Raw genomic sequence first — 21,291 nt, forward strand, 5'->3', positions numbered from 1 at the left:
CTCTCTTTCTTTTCTCTTTCCTCCCTTCAAGGTTGATGGGACCACATTTTTTTTAAACAGTGTTTAGCAACTGACTCATTATTCATCAATAAAATTCTTGAAGCCAAAAATCATTTCTTTTATTCACAATGATCAGATCTCAACCAAATACATATATACACAGGAGTGTGAGTCACACCTCGTTTTTTAGACAGGGTCCACCTAGTCACAGCCCACCTAGAACTTACTATGTGGACCAGGCTCACCTTGGTCTTACAGAGACTCACCTGCCTCTGCCTCCTGAGTTCAGACCGTATTTTTAGAATTAGCTTTCCAATATCTTCCCTGTGATTCCTTTTAGGAGGGGTTGCTTGCCTAAGTGGGAATCTAGAAATTACTCCTTAGTTTTTGAAGTCAAGCATAAATTTGGCTTCTCCATTCTTGAAAACAACATCAAATATATGCAGGTAAGGCACATTATAGGGACTGGTAATCCTGACAAGTTCAGTTATAGACTATGCTACAGACACATGGATGTGATTTTTTTTTTAAGTTTTTAAAATTTATTTTTATTTATGTGTATTTTGCCTGCATGTATTTAACACTAATGCATGTTATGCCCATGGAGACCAGAAGAGGACACTGAATCCCCTGAAACTGAAATTTCAGATGGTTGTTAGCTGCCATGTGGGTGCTGGGAAATGAACCTAAATCCTCTGCAAGAGCAGCCCATGCTCTTAATTGCCAAGCAGTCTCTGTAGCCCTGATGTGATATTTTTGACCAAGAACATAGTGAGAGAAGAGCAAAGGTCAAGGAGAGTTATCAGACAGTCCTAGCACATAGTCAGTGCCTTGCCACTGTACCTTTTACTAGAAGCTCTCCATTTACAACTTCTTGAGTTCAGGTTAACAGAATGAAGTTTGATTTTGTTTAATATATTGTTAGCTGGCCTTACTCCTCACTAGGTGACAATTCCAACAGGAAAACAAAAATCCTCTGCTTATGAATTGATTGAGCTAGTAGCCATATCTTTTTTAAGCTTATTTATCCCCAAAGAAGTACCTATATCCGAAAACTCAAAATGGGGAAGGCTATCCTCTGTAATTGCTCAGTTTTGCTTTTAGTGCTTAGTATAGGAATGACTTTCTTAGTTTGATTGACATTTGCTAAGGATTAATGGTTCTGAGTAATGGCTCTATAGTCCTAACTACCATCTGTTGTTTAAAAGTCTATAGATTACAATGTTACAAACTCTGAGGTGCACGTAGTTTTCTATTTGTTTAGATAAAGTACTTAAGGAATTTTTGACATTTTTAATGATAGTCATGGTATCAGAGGCTGATGAAACAAGATAGTGTGTGGGACAATCTTAATTGTTTTATTATTAATACATGGAATAGATCACTTTTTTATCGCTCACTGAATAGTATATTACTCAGTTTTATTGTCACTGACAGAAACAATTTCAGATGAGGAAGCATTTGTTTCAGTTCATAGTTTCACAGATTTCAGTTTATAGCTGCATGGCCTCATCTGTTGGTGTAAACATCATGGTGGTGGGGGCATGTGGTAGAGAACAGGAAGTAGATCAAAAGCGCATACAGGATGACCTACTTCCTCTGTCTCAGCGCCACCTCCTACTTTTTATTTTTTTAAAAAAACTTTATTATTTCATACATGCATAAAAGGTGCTTTGATCAAATTCATGCCCACTCCCTCCCCTCCAATTTCCCACTTTATATTTTATTAACTATATTTAATATGTATCAGACCTTTATGTAGAGCTTTTAGAACAGTTAGCACTTGGCAATTTTTGAATACTTGAAATAAAAATTAGTTCATTAAATGCATATCTTCTTTAAAAAATATTTTATTGATTCTTTGACAAATTCATACAGTGTAATTTGATCATATTCACTCTCCCCCATTTCCACTTCTACCCTACTACCTCTGATCCCCAAATCCTATCCTCTATTATTACTTTTTTTTTTAATTAAAAGAAGCATTTCATTACAACAGCATTAACCTATTCAATAACATTTTTCTGAGCTAGGGTACATCTCTTTCAAAATTGGCTGTACATTTCTAGGTTTACAGATGAATTATTATGCTTATATAATCTTTTACTCATTATAAACTCTATAAGACATAAAATTAAATGAGGTTCCAACGTTTAAAAAAGATCTCCACTGCCTTGTCGAAACACACAGTTTCATGACCTCTGGCTGACTAGATTTACCAGAAGGGCAGATGGGGGGAATGGATGGGGGTGCTGACAGCACAGTGGACAGTGGCAGGGATAGCAGAGTATGGAGGCTCTAGTGGGAGAGGAAGGCTGTCTACCTGACGAGTTTGTATTCATGCTCAGATGCCGAGGAGCTCAGAAGGTGGGTGACTGTGACCAGTGATAGTCATGTATATAGAGATTAGAAATGCATGTGGAAACGTCTCAATGTCAAGAGCCCTGAAATGAATTTTTCTATTATTACTTTTTAAAGACCTATAAATCTAATTTGTGTTCCCAAATGCTCTTCAGTGTGGGTCTGTTCCCTGGGGCCTGGTCAATCTACCCAGTTTCATACCTGTAAAGAAAACACTCTCCCTTTCCCAGCAGTTATCAATTCCCAGTAGTTCTTGAACTAGGGCTGGGGCTTCATACTCACCTCCTCTGTCTTTGCTGAGTTTTCATCTGGCTTGTACAGGTCTAGTGCATCCTGTCACAAGCACTGTGAGTTGATACAAGCAACTAACCTGTTGTGTAGAGATGATGTGGTTTCCTTGTAGTCATCCACCACTTTTGGCTCTCACAAGCTTTCTGCTGTCTTTTCTACACTGAGCCTTGAGAAGAGAGGGTGTGATATAGATATTCCACTTATGGCTGAGCACTCCACAGTCTCTTATTCTCTGCGTGCTGACAAGTTATGGAACTCTGTATTCATCGTCATCTGATGCAAGAAGATTTGATGAGAGTTAAGAGATTTACTAGTCTATTTGTTTAACAGTGAATTATTAGGAGTTTAGTGCTATGTCTATTTGGTATAATAATAGTGCTAGGTTCTCCCCTATGGCCTGTGACCTGTATAGCCACTGTTTCTTCAGTCTGATAACAGTACCAGTTATGGGTTCCATTTTGTGAAAAGTGGTTGGTTACTCCCATAACATTCATGCCAAGATTGGACCAGTGGGCATAGCTTGCCAAGCTAATCATTATTGTAGCTTTCAGGGTTCACTAGGTAAGGCTCGTGATCTCTTTTCTGGTAGCATGCATAGCTCCTTCCACCGTTATGAAACATAGCCAGTAGAAATGAAGGTTCTAGGTCAGTACCAGCTTGATTTCTCGGTATTTCTTCTGTAACTCACATACGTAGTAGCTGCACCAGTCCGCATTCCTACCAATACTGAATACATGTTCCTTTCCCCCCATATCATTGCCAGCATTTGCTGTCATTTGTTTTTGTTTCTTAGCCATTCTGATTTGGTGATATGAAATTTTAAAGTAGTTTTAATTTACATTTCCTTGATAACCATAGGTGTTGGCCATGTTTTAAAATATTTGTATTTGTCAGTCATTTGCATTTATCTTTTGAGAGCACTCTGCTTAATTCTTTGGGCCAATATTTAGTTGTTTCATGTTTATTTGGAGGGGGGGTCTTTGAATATTCTAGCTACTAATCGTCTGTCAGGTGTTTGGTTGTTAGAGATATTTTCCCATTCTATAGACTGTGTTTTTATTTGAATATTACTATTTGCGAGGCTTTTTGTCTGATTTCCTGCATTTTCCATTGAGTTTATTTTAGTTTGACTTTTCTTCAGGGATTCTCTCTCTTCATTGAATTCTAATTTCATACCTTGAATTGTTTTACTTATTTCATTCAACTGTGTTTTCACATTTTTCATTCTCTTTTACTCAGTCCCATTAAGTTCCTTGAATATATTTATAATTGATATTTTGAGATCATTGTCTTTTTTACTGCCTAGGTTGCCTAGCTTAGGAAACATCATGGGGGTGCTAATTTCTAGAGGAAACATCCCATCTTAGATATTAATATTGTTTGTGTTTTTGCAATAGGACCTGGACATTTGGAGTTATGTTGTTTGGTGGTATTTCTTGGCATGGGTATATGATTTCACCTTTGTCAAGTGGGTGTTTGGATATTTGTTATTGCCTCAACTTCTCAGTTGTAGTCCAGCTGATTGGTGCTTACCTTTCAATCTTGTGGCTACTCTGTGTTGATGTGTGAATGAAGTATACAGGAAATAGTCTCAGTTCAGCTAGGGCTAGGTACAGGTTCTGAGCCTGAGGTTTCCAGACCGACTCCACATGGTCCCAGAGCAGTGGGGTGGACAGGGTGACTGCCAGGCGAGTAGATGGTTGTACATGTCAGTGTTGGATATTTTATTAAAGGGAAAGAGTGATTCCAATTCCATGGTAACCAAGAAAACCATGAAAGTGAATCTCTTGATTAAGATTCACAGGCTGTACAACCCCAGTGTGTCTGGGAGTGTGAGGATAGTAGCAAGGGAAGATGAGGTCCTGTAGAACTGAACAAACTCATCTGATGCAAAGATGGTACAAATTGATCTAGACCTTGGAGTGTGGGACAGTGGAGAAAGGATGTTGGGATTTGGAAATTTACTATATTTTTGGGTGTGGATGCTTAGGTGTGACCTGAGATAGGCATGTAGAGTAGGACAGTAGACTGCAAATGCTGGGGTTGGGACACTCAGTCTGGTGGGTATATGGGAATGAGTGACCTAAGCTAAGCTTGGGAGAGTGGGGTGGCAGATAGGTAGTCAAAATGCACATGCTCTTGAAATGAAATTGTGTATTTTTTCATACTTAAGTATTTAGCATCAATAGACAGTATTTTCAGAGGACTGGTAAAAATCAATATTTAATCTACTTGACTCAAAGGTACTAGATCTCCCTCTAAGCTTACAGTGACAGGACAGATGAAATTCTTCTCAGTCTATAGGCTACCATTCAAAGAAATCATTGCCACTGAAGTAACTTTTATAGGATGACTGTTCTTTCTGTTTAAATTAATAATCCTTAACATATATTTAAGTGTTTTTTTTAGTAAAAGATAGCATAAAATACAGGAAAAAACAGGATTGGGAATTTGTTGGAGAATTTGAATACAAACCAATCTTTTATACGTATTGTCTTCTACCATATTACTTTGATTTCCTTTTTTACATAGTGTGAATAAATTATGTTTAGTTAATGACTTCTGGTACTTATAAGAAAATGATACAAGTAATTTACTTCAACTCTTAAGACAGTTGATGACAGAAACAGATGAAAATAAAACTTGTAAGAGCCTTGGTGGTCTGAAAATGGGAAAGTGTTCTATAGATTGTTGGGGTGATGGAAAAGAGAAGCCATCAGCTTAGGGGAGCAAAGTAGGCCACTCTCTTCCTTTGAAGTTTTATTCCTCCTTCTGAGTGCTAGAAATTCTATCTAGAGAAAGTCTGAAGCCATTCCTCTACTTCCCAGGTGTAACTTTGTCATATGAAAGTCTCTACCCAACTTTTTCTACGTCGAGTTAGAGACCAAATGTGCTACTTAACTTTCCGTATTTGTATCACATACCTGGGGCAATAAACTTATAAAGAGATTATTTAACTTAGTTCACGATTTTATGGGTTTAAGTGCATGCTTTTGGGCCTCAGTGCAGCACAGGGTCTCAGGGAGTGAGTCCACTAAACATAGACTTTGAGTACTAGGCTTCAGTGATCAGAAGATAGCTCACTAAGCACATCTCTTAAAAATTACACCACTTCACAGAAATGCTGCAGATAAAATTCCTTCTGGGATGTATAAACAATGACCACCCCATCCTTCCTATGGTCCCTATGTCAAACTGAGGTACAGTTTCACCAAACTATAGTCTGGGAAGCCAGTGAGTTTATTGGACTTACTTACAGAGCAATGGGGTGAGGGTTTACTTACAGGAGTGTGGGTGCCCCTCTCCTAAGGCCACACTGAAAAGTCTTCATCCAAGCCTGAATGGTGACTTCCCCATAGCTGCACAAAATGGCAACAGAGCCTTCTTTGAACTGCCTCAGTTTATATACCTTGATCCCCTCTCTCACAAACAACTAGAGCTGACTGGTTGGCTGGAAGGTGTGGCTGACTCTTCCTGCCTCTCCTTCCTCACTGAGTCATGTCAACAGACTTAGCTGTAATGATCCCAGGCAAGCCTATGCATCTTGAGAAGATGGCATCTGTTTGTGGTTTATGTGTCAGAGGACTGTACTATGCAAACAAGTGCCCAGCTGGAGATCAAGTCTTTAATACACAGAACTTGGAGGACTTTTGTGTCTTATATTCAAATTCCCATCTTAGAAGTGGATAGAACTGGCAGTTGCTGGAAAGAAGACAACAGTGGTAGCTTACTGTTTCTGAATTAAAACCTGCTAGTAAGTGCTAGAAAAAATGATGGGGTCAGGAGGACTCCAATTAAGGTGCACACTGGGAGTATCCAGAGCTATCTGCATTATCTGCTTTGAATGTTAAAAACCATGTGGTAAAGAAAGAACACATCTCATTTCTGCAGAACCCTACTGGTGGGGAATATTGTAGACAATGAAGAAGCATGTGTGCTCAGTGAGAACTCCTGGTATAGCATTCTGACTCAAGAAAAGACAACATGGCCTGCAGTGGATATAATTTTACTTCTCTTTCCATCTAATTTAGTTAATATGGATATAGGATGAGTTCTCCCACAGATATTACTAAAATATATAATAAAGGAACAGAAATCACCATCAAATTTCAGAGATGCCCAAACTAGAAATCAGTTATTTTAAGAAAGATGAACATCTTTATGGCTGTCTTCAGAACACAAGTTGTTTCAGCATTAACTGTACTGACCACAAGAAATCCCAGGTTGGATGAGAAGAAGGTGTGACAAAAGGCAGGTGGGCAGATAAAGAGTAATTTTATGAATTCTATAAATTCATAGACAAAGCCAACTTTGAGAAATAATGAAGCATATTTTAGGTAAACTCAATGAGAGCAAATTCACATCTTATATAACCTGCAATGAGAATATTTAATAATATACATTCAGATTTATGAAATTAGTATAATAAAGAAATCCAAAATGTATCAAAGCAGAATAATTAAGTTGCCTATAGAGAATAAAAGGTCATTTATGCTAGCTTCAGAAAATTCTCCACATGTTCATCAGCAACTTTCTTTTCTAAATGAATAACTGGTAAATGTGATTTGCTACTTTTAAAATAAAGATTTTGGTCACATAACTAACTCAAGTGAACTAGAAAGAGAATATCCACTCTTCTGAATTAGGAAGTATAATGTGAGACTCTGATGTGAATACTCTGAGAGCAGGAATGGACTAAAGTTCCTTGCTGTTGAAAAATGGGAAAATGCTTTACTTCAAGGACGTTTTGTGGTCAGAGACTTTTTAGGGTCTTCCTAGTAATTTTCAAATGATATTATCTTTTATATTAGGTTTAATTTTATTAAATTACCCATATTATAGGTAACAATGATTATCAGCAATATCATATGATTCAATTAAGCATGTTAATAGATATAGTCATTGAAAGAGATCCTATATGGATGACTTCCACAGCTATATCTGAAGTAAACAAGTTGACATTGCCACACACAGTGATGGTATAATTGTTGGTTAGTGTTTACAAGCAACAAATGAATTTAGCAAAGACTTGTGAGTCTTGAAACTAATTAAAACTAGGTTGAAGGTAATGGTAATCTTGATAAAAAACAAATTGTTCTATTGACTGTGAAATATGAAATGGAAAATTAGGCAGTTAATGTAAAAAATATTTAGAGAACTTTGTCTATGATATAATGATAGGAATTGTGAGGGTAAAATAAAAGCAGTTTTGCTTACGGAAACTGACATCAAATTGTGTTCTCTATTACTTATCTGAACATGAAAAGGTGATAAAAATGGAAATTCTAGACTCGGAGTGGCATTTCCACCATTCTGCAGGAGGAAGGCATGGAGAAGGCCTGGGGGTAGGGCAGCCAGTATCTCCATCACTTCTGCAGAGAAAATCTATGGCTATGTGATGAGGATTGAAGATAGCCTTGTGCTTCTGGAAATGGGTGTTCAAAGCATATTAATGTGTGAACATGCTAACAAGGGTCTTGTAAGCAATAAGGTTATGGAAATAAAGCTTGCAACAGAAGAAAAGGGAATAGTTAGTGTGAAATTGAGTAGTAAAGGAAGCCTTGATGCCAAGAGTCACGTAATTACTTTGGGGCAAAGCTTCCTTAGGAGAACATTAGGAAACTTTAGACAAATTACTTTTTTTTAAAATCTGTTTGAAAATACCAATATTTACCAAATTATCAGAGTTCATAGGACCTAGATCTGGTAACCAAATGCAGCCAAGTAAGGCAAACCTGACATTTAGAAACATTTTCAAACAATAAAATTACTAATTATTAAAGTAAAAAGTGGGAATTTAAAAGCTGAGCAGCCTATCTAGAGTTCCTTGTTTTCAGACTTGCACTGGGCAAGTAAGGCAAACCTGACATTTAGAAACATTTTCAAACAATAAAATTACCAATTATTAAAGTAAAAAGTGGGAATTTAAAAGCTGAGCAGCCTATCTAGAGTTCCTTGTTTTCAGACTTGCACTGGGAATGTTTGGGAACACTGACTTGACACAGTGGGCCTTAACAGGGATGACAGAGTATATGGGCTCCAGTGGGGGGGCACTATGGAGGGTGCCAATGGGGATGGAGGTATAAAGATGATTAAGATTATTTGACATTTTTTTTTTGTCTTTTTGAGACAGGGGGAGTCTCCCTGTACTGCCTCTGCCTCCCAAGTGCTGGGATTAAAGGTGTGAGCCATGTTCTGTATGAAATACACATACACACACACAAAATCAATAAAGCCAAATTTTTTTAAAAAGCTGAACAGAAATGTCAGCAATCAAATTGAACCAGAACAATACATATTGGAGGTAAATATTTGTAAGTGCAAAGGACATTGGTATCCACCTCAGGCTTACATCTCCATAGTTACACTCCAGGAGATAAGAGCAAAGCAGGAAGGGGCCTCACTCTTCAGACTGAGCATATTTCAAATCATTTCCATTTTTAATTGAATTAAAGAGATGATCCCTAACATAAACACTTATAAAAAGCAAATGTTCTCTGAAGGAAGATATAAAAATCATCTACTGCAAAAAATCACATGTATTATTCCATTTATATGAAATATGCATATGACACATTCATGCAATGACTGGTTTCCTAGAGCTTGGGATTTGATGAGGATTTGATGATTTTTGGTTAAAGAAGATGGGGTACCATGATGAGATACCCGTTCACATTCACTGCTGTGACTATGATAATTAGAAAAAAAAATAGACTAACAAGTATTGGTGAGGAAGAAGAGAAAAATCAAGCAATCATGCATGTCTGGCTAGAACTTAAAATGATGTTACCACTGTAAAATTCTGTGGCTGTTCCCAAAAACTTTAAACATTTAAGGGACTGGAGAGATTGCTCAATGGTTAAGAGCACTGGCTGCTCTAGCAGAGGACCCAGGTTCAATTCTCAGCATCCACATGGCGCCTAACAATCCTCTGTAACTCCAGTTCCAGGGCTCTGATGCCCTCTTCTGACCTCAGTCAACATTGCATGATAGGCAATACACTCATACTCATAAAATAAAAATAACAAACTCACTTCTGGATGTATTATCAACCAACTGAAATACTTATGTAAAACCTTGTACACAAATGGTCACAAAGGAATTATTCAGAGCAACCAAAATGTAAATAATTCAAATATCTAACAACTGAGGAATAAATAAATGAAGTGTAGCACACTTATACAACAGAATATATGTAAATGGAGCATATAAATGAACATATATATAAATGAGCATATAAAAATGAAACATCGATACATGTCACCACACAGATGAACCTTAGAAATTATGCTGTGTGAATGAAGTCAGACCCTAATAGCCACATATTTAAATCCATGAAGCTATAAAGTCAATCAGTGACTAGGGGAGAATGAGAGGAATACTCTTTCCAGTCATTACCAGTTATGGCGGGTATGGTTAGAAGGCATCTGGTTTCTTCAGAGTTGATGGAGGTATTCTGTAACTGAATATCAGTGATGACTGCAAAACTGAAAAATGCCAACAACCACTAAATCATATGCTTTACTATGTTAAAGTTCATGCTGTATGAATTTCATCTCAATGAAAAGAAATTGCCAAAGGAGAAAGAAATATTTTTTGCCTTTAATCCCAGCACTTGGGAGGCAGAGACAGGTAGATCTCAGTGAGTTCAAGGCCAGCCTGGTCTGTCTACATAGTGAGTTCCAGGACAGCTGGGGCTACAAAAAGACCAAGAAAAAAAAAGTTTTGCAATTGATTTGATGATAACTATGAACTTTGCAAATATATTAGAAGTCATTAAATTGCATACTTTAGATGCATTAGATGAATTCATTGTAAATTTATAAATAACATGTGAATAAAATCGTTACCCAAAACAAACAAAGGCTTAAAGACTCAGTTGTGTCTGCAGTTTCTCATGGACAAAGTCTAGCAATAATAGCAACAATATAAATCATGTATCTTAAAAAGTTGAAAAAAAGACTTAGAACCTTAAGGAAAAATAACAAACTAAGATAACCAGCAAAGATCTGAATGTTATAGTTTCAGATATATGTACTTTAATGATTTTAATTTTGGATAGATAATAAAATTGTAATGAGTGTCCTGGGAGGGTGGACCACAATAAGGAAACTGGATACCAGTAACATTGGAAGAGATGAGTCACTTTTTCCCCAAAGCTGACAAAAAATAGTGACCTTTAGATTGAAGACATTTGGGAGGGTTAGGCTGGTGGCACGGGCCTGTTATCCCAGTTATTTATGGTGCAGAAGCAGGAAAACTGAAAGCTCAAGTCCAGCCTGGGCTACAGAATGAGTTTAAAGTCAACCCAGGGAATTTAATAAGAACCTGTTTCTTACACACAGTGACACACACACAGTGAAAAAGCATTCTGGGGCTATAACTCAGTGGTAGAGCACTGGCCTAGTATGCAAGAGGCTCTGGAAACCCTAAGAAGAATAAATAGAAATGACACATTAAGGTATAGAGTAGTGAAACTGGTGAAATAAAAATGCAAAGAGAAAAGTGGGTAAGGTAGTGCGTGTCAAAGCTGAACTAGAATAAAGTAAAATGACACGTAAAATGCAACATTAAAATCCAGTTCTTTGTATGGTAACTTAAAAAAGTAACTGGAAGAAAGAGAAAAAAAAAACAAAAACAAAAACAAAGAAAGAAACAAGAGAAGGCAGGAAATTTAATTGCCAATGCAACAATATCAAGAAGTGCCACCTTCATAACATGGTGAGGTCACAGTGGTGGCCGGCTCCTTGTGCATGGGCAGTGGCCATTACCAAGAGGGTGAGTCATTATGACAGCATTAGCGACACAGGGAGGTGTTCAGCTTCCTTTGTTGTCATGGCACACCCCTCCAACGTGATGCCTTCTAATTCCTGACCATGCTTGCACTCAGTCTTGGATTTCCTGGCCCTTTGGTACAACTATGAGTCAACTAAATCTGTATTAATTTTAGTTTTAAAACTTAAAAAATATGCCAGGCTTGGTGTCTCATGCCTGTAGTCCCAGCAGTTGGGAGGCAGAGGCAGGTGAATCTCTGTGAGTTCAAGGCCAGCCTGGTCCACATAGTGAGTTCCAGGTCAGATGGGGCTACAGGGAGACCCTGCTTCAAAAGATCAAAAAAATATTTTTTTTTAAAAAATGCAAGGATATAATCTTTTTTAAAAATTAAAAAAAATGTTAAGTGTATGAGTGTATTGCCTGCATGTATGTGAGTGCACCCGTGTCGTGCAATGCTGCAGAGGTCAGAAGAGGGCTTTGGATTCCCCTGGCACTGGAGTTAAGGATGGTTCATAGCCACCATGTGGGTGCTGGGGAATGAACTTGGGTCCTCTACCAGAGCAGTCAGTGCTCTTAACCACTGAGCCCACAAGGATGTACTCTTATAAGCAGCCAAGATGGGAAAGTATGCTCTAAATGAGCAGAAGTAAAGTTGAGATATTGGCATAGGTAAGAACTTTCTGAACAGAACTTCAATAGCACAATAACTAGCTTCAAGAATCAACAGATGGACTAAATGAAATTAAAACATTTTTGCACAGCAGAAGAAACTGTCAGCAGAGTGAAGGCAGAGTTCACAGAATGGAAGAACATCTTTACCAGCTGTACTTCGGTGGGGGGGCGCAATATCTAGAATTTACAAAGAACTGCAAAAGTTAAACACCAAAAGACTAAAATCGCCAGTCAACAAATGATTTAATGAAATGGACAGCTTTCAGAAGAAGAAACACTAGTAACCAATAAGATTTTTTGTTGTTGCTATTGTTATATTATTTTTATTTTATGTTTACGAGTATTTTGCCTTTGTAAGTACTTCACATGCATGTTGTGCATGAAGGCGAGAAGAGGGTATCTGATTCCCTGAAACTGGAATTACTAACAGTTGTTAACTGCCATGTGGGTGCTGGGAACCCAACCCATGACATCTGCAACTTAAGTACTGCTCTTAACTACTGAGCCATTTCTCCACCACCCCCCCGCCACCCGAATAAATTTTTATAAGTGTTCCCAACCTAAGGAACATTTGGCAATTGATGGCTGCTGTGAGGGGAAGAGACACTGTCTTATGGGGATGGGATTCTTGGTGGGCCCAGTGGATGAACCCATACTGAAGGACATTTTGGGACATAAATCATACTCTATAGGCTGTATCATATATAAGACAGCCTATTAAACTGAGTCGGGGCAGTGGGGGGAGGTGTGCATAAGGGAAGGAATCTAAATATCATCAAACTATATTGTATGAAAATCTCAAAAATACAATAAAAACTGAAAAATTTTTAAAATGTTCAACATCCATAGTTGTTATTAAATTAAAACAACTTTGAGGTGCCACCTCACCATAGTCAGAATGGCTATCATCAACAAATCCAACAACCAGTGTTGGAGAAGATGTGGAGTAAGAGGAACCCTTTCACTGCTGGTGGGAGTGCAAATTAATATGGTTGTTACGGAAATCAGTTTGAAGAGTCCATAAAAATTAAAGATAGACTTATTAAATGACTCGGCTAATCACTCCTAAGCAAATAACCAAAGAACTCCATATCCTATTACAGAGACACTTGTACAACCATGTTTATTGCAAAGAAATGGAACCAGCATAGATATCAATCAACAGATGAATGGATTATGAGAATGTGGTATATAGCTGGGGCATGGTGGTACACACCTTTAGTCCCAGCACTCGGGAGGTAGAAGCAGGTGGATCTCTGTGAGTTCAAGGTCAGACTAGTCTACATAGTGAGTTCCAGAACAGCTGGGGCTGCAGGGAGACCCTGTCTCAAAAATACCAAAAAAAAAAAAAAAAAAAGGAAAGAAAATGTGCTATATAATATACACTATGGACTATTATTCAGCTGTGAAGAAAAATGGATGGATCAGACACAGTCTCACCAGGACCCAGGAATCATTGATCAGGCAAAGCTGGCTGGCCAGTGAGCCCCAGGGATTGCCTTTCTCTACCTCCCCAGTACTGGGATTACAAGGGCCACTCAAGTATACTCAGCCTTTTATGTGGATGCTGGGAGTCAATCTTAGGTAAAATAATCAAATGTTTTATCAACTAAGCTACCTCCCTATCCCCCACCCCCCTCCGGTGTCACTTCTACATACATTCTTCTTTTACTGACAAATGAACAATCTTCTCTTCAAATCTTAGGGGCTGAGCCATGAACACAACCAGGTGCTGGAGTCCCAAGGACTTCACAGTCTTCAAAGAGATGGTCACTACTTTAGTGACAGTTACTGTGCCATTTGGGTTCTGAGCAAGGTGTTCTTTTCGTGGATACATTAGGACTAATGTAGGGTAAAGGGAGATTTCAGGAGCAGGTTTTCCCACAGCTGAATACTTAAGACTAAAATGATCTTCTGAATCAAAACTGCATCGGAGTTCTGTTGTTAATTCAGATACAGATGAGGCAGAAAAAGAGAAACAAAGTTAAATACAAAAGCAAGTCATACAGAACTCTCTGCTGTTAAAGTCTGGTTTTCCCAGTTTTTTTTTTTTTTTACATGATATTTAAAAGCTGAACACATCTCTCAAGAGTACTTCTTCTCAGCATATTTTATAAAATCTTACAATATCTTTTCCGCTATTCCTTGACCACTTCTCTGATCTGAGAGGGATAATTGCTTTCAATTATCCCTCCACTTGCATTCAATCAGAAAATTACATTATACATACCCCAACACTTTACATTTATAGCACAAGTACTATAACGTATTGCTCATTTGAAGAGTGGGAAACCCTCATTTTCTTAGCCTTCACCTCCCCTCATTCTCCTTCTATATTTTCTCTTTTCTTTTTCTCTACTCCTTGATAATAAAACCCCAATTCTCTTCTTGACTTCTTCCATTGGATGGAATTCAATGTAGTGGAATGTAAAGAAGTGAAATGAGCCAGGAGAAGATGCTGATTTGGTACATAATCACCATTGACGTCCATCCTCTTATTTCTTTCTGTATAATAAATGACTTGACCTGGATGATCTCCATCAGTTTATCATCCTCTAACTTCCTTTCTCTGAGAAACAGCCTTAAAAACCATAACCCCATAATCCCTGCCCCCATAATCAGATCCTAGAGAAAAGGATTATATACTTAAAATAGGCAGATTTGTCCTCCATGGCTGCCATGTGGAAATATGTTAAATAGACACTTGTAGCAGCCTTCATCTTCAAATGTCACTTCCTGGATAGTTATGAAGGATGAACTGGGTTCGATAATCTTGCAGTGCAGCCTGTCTCCAAAGGGTGGGAGAATTTTCCCCATATTTACTGCTATAAGTACCAATATTTTGTGGTGAAGAGCCTTGGATCTTCTGCCAGGTAATTTGCACAACATCTTCCAGAGTTGTCAAATTGCAGAAGATAGTTACATTCCTTCCCAGTACAGCCCTCTCATTATTGTTATGCTTTATCCTCTGAGAAGACTCTGAAAATGAGGTTCAGTATTAAGAGAAGTATGTTCCTTACTATCCCAGTTTGTGTAAATAGCAGTTATCTACTTTATGATCATTTCATTTGCCTCTTATGCTCAATAGAAAATGAACTATGCAGCAGGATGTGGTAACACATTAGACTGATTCAAAACGATTGTGAGTTTAAGATGAACCTATGATACATTTTCATTACATTTTATGCATTTTATTGAGTCTCTGTCTCAATGAAAAAGGAAAAAGTTTGGAAATGTAGCCTATGTATCATCAGAAGGTAGAATGCTTGCTAGGCACATCCATGACCCTGGATTAGATCTTCAGCAAAATGAGAGAGAGAGAAAGAGAGAGAGAGAGTATTATTTAAAACAGTGGGAGAGAGAGAGAGAGAGAGGAGAGATTCTGGTATAACATCACCTAATTAAGATTTATTGAGGGTAAAAATTTAAATGTGTAAATTAATCAACATAAGGAAAATTTTATATACATATGACAAAAGACTTGTATGCTAATTCATGCATTATTCCACACCTGACTACCTGACTAGATAGTTCATATGCTTAAGGTTGTCTCCTTACTTATCAAGGAAATACAGGTTAAAATGAAGACTACATTGCTGGGCATGGTGGTACATGCCTCCTGCACTCAGGAGGCAGAGGCAGGTGGATCTCTGTGAGTTCGAGGACAGCTGGTCTCCATTAGCGAATCCAGCTGCGGCTACAGGGAGACCTTGTCTCAAAAAGACGAAAAAAAAAAAAAAATCACAAAAAACAAAAACAGATGTCTAAAATGAAAGGCAGACAATATCTAGTTTGTTTGTATGTGCACCACACATACACCATTGAAGGCAATGTAAACTTTTTAGGATATGCTGTGAAACCTTTGGCAATATCTTAAAATTAAGCAAAAGCACCTATCCTACAAGCAGCAAACTTACTCCAAATATATAGAAATTCACGTATTTGTTCACTAAAGACATGAACAAAAATGTTCACAGAATACTATCTGTCATAGTCAGAAACCTAACTACAAACCAAGAATAGATTTTATACCATGATCCAGTGGATGGCCCCACACCTGTGACTATACGGGCAGGACAAATTGGACTTCGCAGGTTATCACAAAAAAGAAAGAAATGAAGTTTGTGTATGGGGTTGGATCTGGGAGGAGTTAGAGGAGGATTGGGGATGAATATGATCAAAATACATTGTATGAAATTCTGAAAGAATTAATTAAACTATTATGTTAAAAATAATAGGTTCTATAAATAAATTTTAATATTACACAAAGGAATGTTATTCAGAAATGAGATCTAATGAGCTTCATCTACTCTCAACAATATGAATAAATCCTACCAATATACTGTTGCGTCAAAGAGACCAGAAACAAGTGATTAGATGCTTAATAATCACATGTGTTTTAAAAATGCCAAGAACATATAAAATAAGCCCAAATTGTGGGGAGTTAAGAAACATAGATCAAAAGCTTGAATAAGGCTATGTGATACAATCACTTTCCTGTATATCTATTTTACTTAAATATGAACATTAGAAACCCAACTTCATGGACTTGGATCTAACTTACTCATTTTGTCTGTTTTTCATTCACTTAATTTTCATGCTTCAATTACAAGAAGCATTTCTCAACCATTGTTCAAAATGTACATCCTGGTTCTAAATTGTCTATACAGCACTATGGAATTCTCAAGCAGATCAGTTCATCAGTCAAAGTTCTGTGTTGGGGCTTTACCTGGACTGATTTCTATGACCTGAGATTGTCTAGCAATCTTTTACTTTCCCAAGACTCAGGCTTTTCATCTCAAACATGGGCTTCATGATACCTGACTCATAAAGTGTTGAATAAAATAAGAGCATGTAGGTGGTCTGACAGTTACAAATCACCACATACATTTTAGCTTCCATAGGTAATTTGGTCCTTGCCCTTGGGAAAAGATCGACCAGTACATAAGAAAACCCAAACTAGCAACACACAAAAGGTAACAGCCAAGCAACCCATCACTGTTTCATAACAATTTCTGTATTGCTTTGTCCCACTTCATCATTGGATCTATAGTCAGAGCTATTTCATGACAGAAATCTTCCTCATTGTGCATTTTAAAAAGTTATTTTTTATTTTTATTTGGATGATAGGGATTGAACCCAGGACCTCACTCATGTAAAGCACAAGCTTTATGACTAAGCCTCAGCCTTTCTTTGGAGATTACCATGATTTTTGTTTCCCGAATTCCTAAGAAACACTGGCTATTGCCTTAACCTGAACAAAACCAACAGATTTAGGTAAAATGCTTTTTATTCAATCATTCTGATTGAGTAGAAGATAGTAAGACAGTATTTATTGAATCCTTAAAGAATGCCAGCTTTAATGACAGACAAAACCACCAAGAAAATGATTTATAGAGTTGCCAATGTAATTTGAAAAATATCCGTATGACAAGAAAAGCCTCAAAACAAGTCAGTCTGAAAATGAAAAGGCCTGCAGGCTGCCTGACTGCTGACAGGACATGCGTCATAGAGACAAAAGAAGAAAAAGTATGCTGAAGAGTCCCTTTTTTTCTAGCTAGTCTGTAACCTTAATATTTAAGGGAAACAGATATACAAGAAATCATCTAATTTGAGCAAGTCGTACATATCTTGAAAGCATATGCCCTTCTTTACCTATCTGCATAAAAATAAATGGCCTGTCAATTTGCCATTGACTTCCAGCTGAACATCTCTGAGAGAAAATAGTTACCTGCCTCTCGTGCACAGATGAGAAACATCAAGAGCTGGAAAATGTCCATTGACTGCCGACAAAAGTCCTCACTAACAGTAAAATGCCTTATCTTCAAGCTTTGCTTCGGCACTGAAACTGAAAATTCACTTCCTCCTTCCAACAGGTTCCCATCAAAAGGTTTCTCTCACATCTCTTCTCAACACACAGTGGAATCCTCATTGGCTTTCTTTACTGGGGGTTGGAAGTATTTACAGTAGCAGCTGTTCACACCTTTAGCTCCAGCCCTCAGAGACAGAGGCAGTCAAATCTTTGTAAATTTGAGGTCAGCCTGATCTGCAAAGTAAGTTCTGTGCCCACAGTGCTACACAGTTAAACCTCGCCTACTGGTAAAAAAGAAATCTACCCTTGACTCATTTCTCGTGAGTAGTGATGTGATTACAAGATGCGTAAAGAATTATTCAGATTCCAACAAAGTGTTCTAAAGAAAACCGCTGAGTCTAAAGGATTAAAGGCAGACATGAAAGCCTGAGTGGGATTAGCTAGAAGGTGTGTGTGGGTATTGGGGGGTGGTAAGAGATAGCATTGGGGGAGGGTATAATTGGCCATAAAATATGAAAAAATGCTCAATATCCTTATCCATCAGGGAGATGAAAGTTAAAACTACACTGAGAGTCTATCTCATGCCAGGTGTATTGCTATCATTAAGTAAACAATGGATGGAGAGTAGGAATACAAGAATTGATTGCATAATAATGCTACTAAGTTATTTCAATATTGTATACTTTGTATGTTTAGAAAAAAATGAGTATACCATTATTTCTGAAACTTCCTCACATTTGTTTCGGAGTAAATGAGCATATTCCTTTTCTTTCTGTCTTGATTGCTTTCTCTGATTTGCCCAGCATGGAGCCCAGACCCGCAGGCTTCTAACCCACAACCAGAGTTCCTAAGTTTCAAAACATCTCCACCCCATCCTATGCAGGAGCGCCCCCTCCTACTGGAATGCTAAGAAAACGGAGCTCATGGGTTCACAGCCCGAGATTCAGTTTCATAGCTTGTATTAACGGAAACAATACAGTGTCTGGAGGTTCCATTCATTGTTTCTTATATTAAAAAAAGCAACAACACCCTTAAAGCTTTAAATACCTTATGTATACAGGGAACTGATGCTGTTTTTCATCAGCCAATAAAGCCAGGGTATTTAAAAATTTTTTATTATTTTTATGTTATGTGTATGAGTGTTTTGCCTGCATGTATGTGAGTGCACCCGTGTGGTGCAATGCGGCGAAGGTCAGATGAGAACTTGGGACGCCCCTGGAACTGGAGTTAAGGACGGTTCATAGTCGCCTTGTGTCTCTCCAACCCCAAGTCACGGGTTTGAGACTGCAGCCAATAGGTGGATACTAGGGGCGGGGCTCAGAGCAAGTAACTGTCAGTGAGGTGGCAGTTGGTCTTTGCTGTTCTAGGGTGAGCAAAAGTACCTGCCCTCTTCTCCCATTTTCTCCTGGGCTCTAGATGGTGAGCTCTCCGGGTAGTTTCTCTTCCTGGAAGCTGAATTTTCCCTCTAATACTTGGTCCCGTAAATTATGTCTTTGCATTGATGAGTTGACGAGGTACAGAGAAGAAAGCAAGTGCGTGGAAGCAATAAATCAAGAGAGAGAGAGAGAGAGAGAGAGAGAGAGAGAGAGAGAGAGAGAGAGAGAGAGAAAAAGAAAGAAATTAAGTTAGAGGAGGGAGAGAGAGAGAGAGAGAGATTCTGAGCCAGGGACACTCATTCTGAGTGACAGGCACTAGGTAGGAATAGATTTGCTTCCCAGCTGAGTCAGTGAGTAAGGAGGGCACTTTAGTGGAGTGTTCACTGAGGAGCCAATGGGACCCTCAGTAGTAACTCCAGGGGTTTTAAAAACCTGGTTGTTCTCACTGCTGTATCTTTACCAATATCTTTAAAATATCAAAGGACAGCAACAGTATTTGCAAATTAATCTAAGATGAAGCCTTTTCTCAAAGATTATTTGGGATAGAGTGAGTCAAAGTTGGAAAAGTTAGCCTAAGGATTTACCATGTACATAGCCACATTGAGAGATGGGTATTGAACTTAATCAAGCCTGTCTCTGAATGTCAGAGATAATCAGTACTTTTGTAATTTTCTGAAAGTGATTTATTAAGATTCAATATGTAAACACTATGGGAATATATACTTCTATTTCTAGCCTCAGAAAACAAAAGACTCCTCAACTGCATTAAATTCTCAAACCTTGTAGGAAGGTGTGACACTGATACAGAAAACAACTGTCTTGTTGTTGCTCCAGCCACTAAGTTCCAGCCTGTTTAAGTCTTGGATTATCGATGGGCAACACTGGAAATATGATTCTAAATAATTTGACATTAATGACATATATCACTAGTGGGTTACAGTGCTTTTCCCCATTGGAGGAACTTCTAGAGTGGGGCTTTTAAATTATGGGTGATGCTTAGGATCAATGTGAAGCTTTATAGTTCTCAATACTCTGGCTGTACCCTGGACTAGTTAAACCAGCCTCTGAGGGTGCTATATAGGCATCAGTATTTTTTCTTTTCAAATTTCCAAGTGACTCCAGCTGTGGCTAAAGTGGAAAGTTTCTAATTCAATAGATGTGACTGAGCTCTTTTGCCCCATTTCCAGATCTAGCTTGAGCTCTTTTGTGTTTGTTTTTGAGACATAGTCTCGTTGTAGCCCATGCTGACTTCAAACTTGCTATGTAGCCAAGAATTTCAGATACTTTTCCTCTACCTGGAGAGTTCTGGAATTATAGGCATGTACCACCCATGGCTGGTTTATGCTGTGCTAGGGATTGAACCCAGGACTTTGTGCATGCTATGTAAGAGCTCTACCAACTATTCACTTCCTTAGCCCTAACCTAAGGTCTTGCTATATTAAGGTTACTTAAGGAAATTAGATATCCTTTGAGGAATACAGAGAGAGAGAGAGAGAGAGAGAGAGAGAGAGAGAGAGAGAGAGCAGTCCCAAACTCTAGGATCTGGTCAGATTAACACAGCTTTACTAACACTTCTAACTTGGTCAAGTTGTTCTCCTCTTGTATATAAACAATCCCACAGTGCATCAAGTTTGGATAGAATGTGGCCAGGCATGGTGGTGCCCGTCTTTAATGCTAGCACTCAGGAGGCAAAGACAGGTGGATCTCTTAGAATTCAAGGCCAGCCTGATCTATATAGTGAGTTCCAGGCTAGTTAGGGTTGCATGGTGAGACCATGTCTCATAAAAGATTGGATGCAATGAAGTGAGACAGAAACCAGATCTGTACATTGTGCCATCCATTTGACTCCCAACAGCTCCACTCTTGGGAGCAACCAGTAATGCTTCTGGGCCATCTTTGCCCAGGTCTGTTCTCCCTACATAAGATTTGAGATACCCAGTCACAGAATTGTCCGTGATTTTGAAAACTCCCACGCTAGAGGGCAGCCTCATTTCCTTAGACCTT

The 21,291-nt window shown here is 38.2% G+C and overlaps 1 protein-coding gene across 1 annotated transcript; it reads right to left on the minus strand.

The window, feature by feature from the left end:
- Window positions 1–12,169: 12,169 nt before the first annotated feature.
- LOC103749716 (OX-2 membrane glycoprotein-like) lies at window positions 12,170–17,858 on the minus strand. The gene is given in 5 exon segments (XM_017803032.1): window positions 12,170–12,276; window positions 13,759–14,070; window positions 14,754–14,911; window positions 14,913–15,078; window positions 17,831–17,858. Coding segments are annotated over 5 exon segments (771 nt in total).
- Between the last annotated feature and the right edge of the window lie 3,433 nt (window positions 17,859–21,291).

Source organism: Nannospalax galili, unplaced genomic scaffold (assembly GCF_000622305.1).
Source record: "Nannospalax galili isolate Female #2095 unplaced genomic scaffold, S.galili_v1.0 scaffold266, whole genome shotgun sequence".
NCBI classification, from domain to species: domain Eukaryota; kingdom Metazoa; phylum Chordata; class Mammalia; order Rodentia; family Spalacidae; genus Nannospalax; species Nannospalax galili.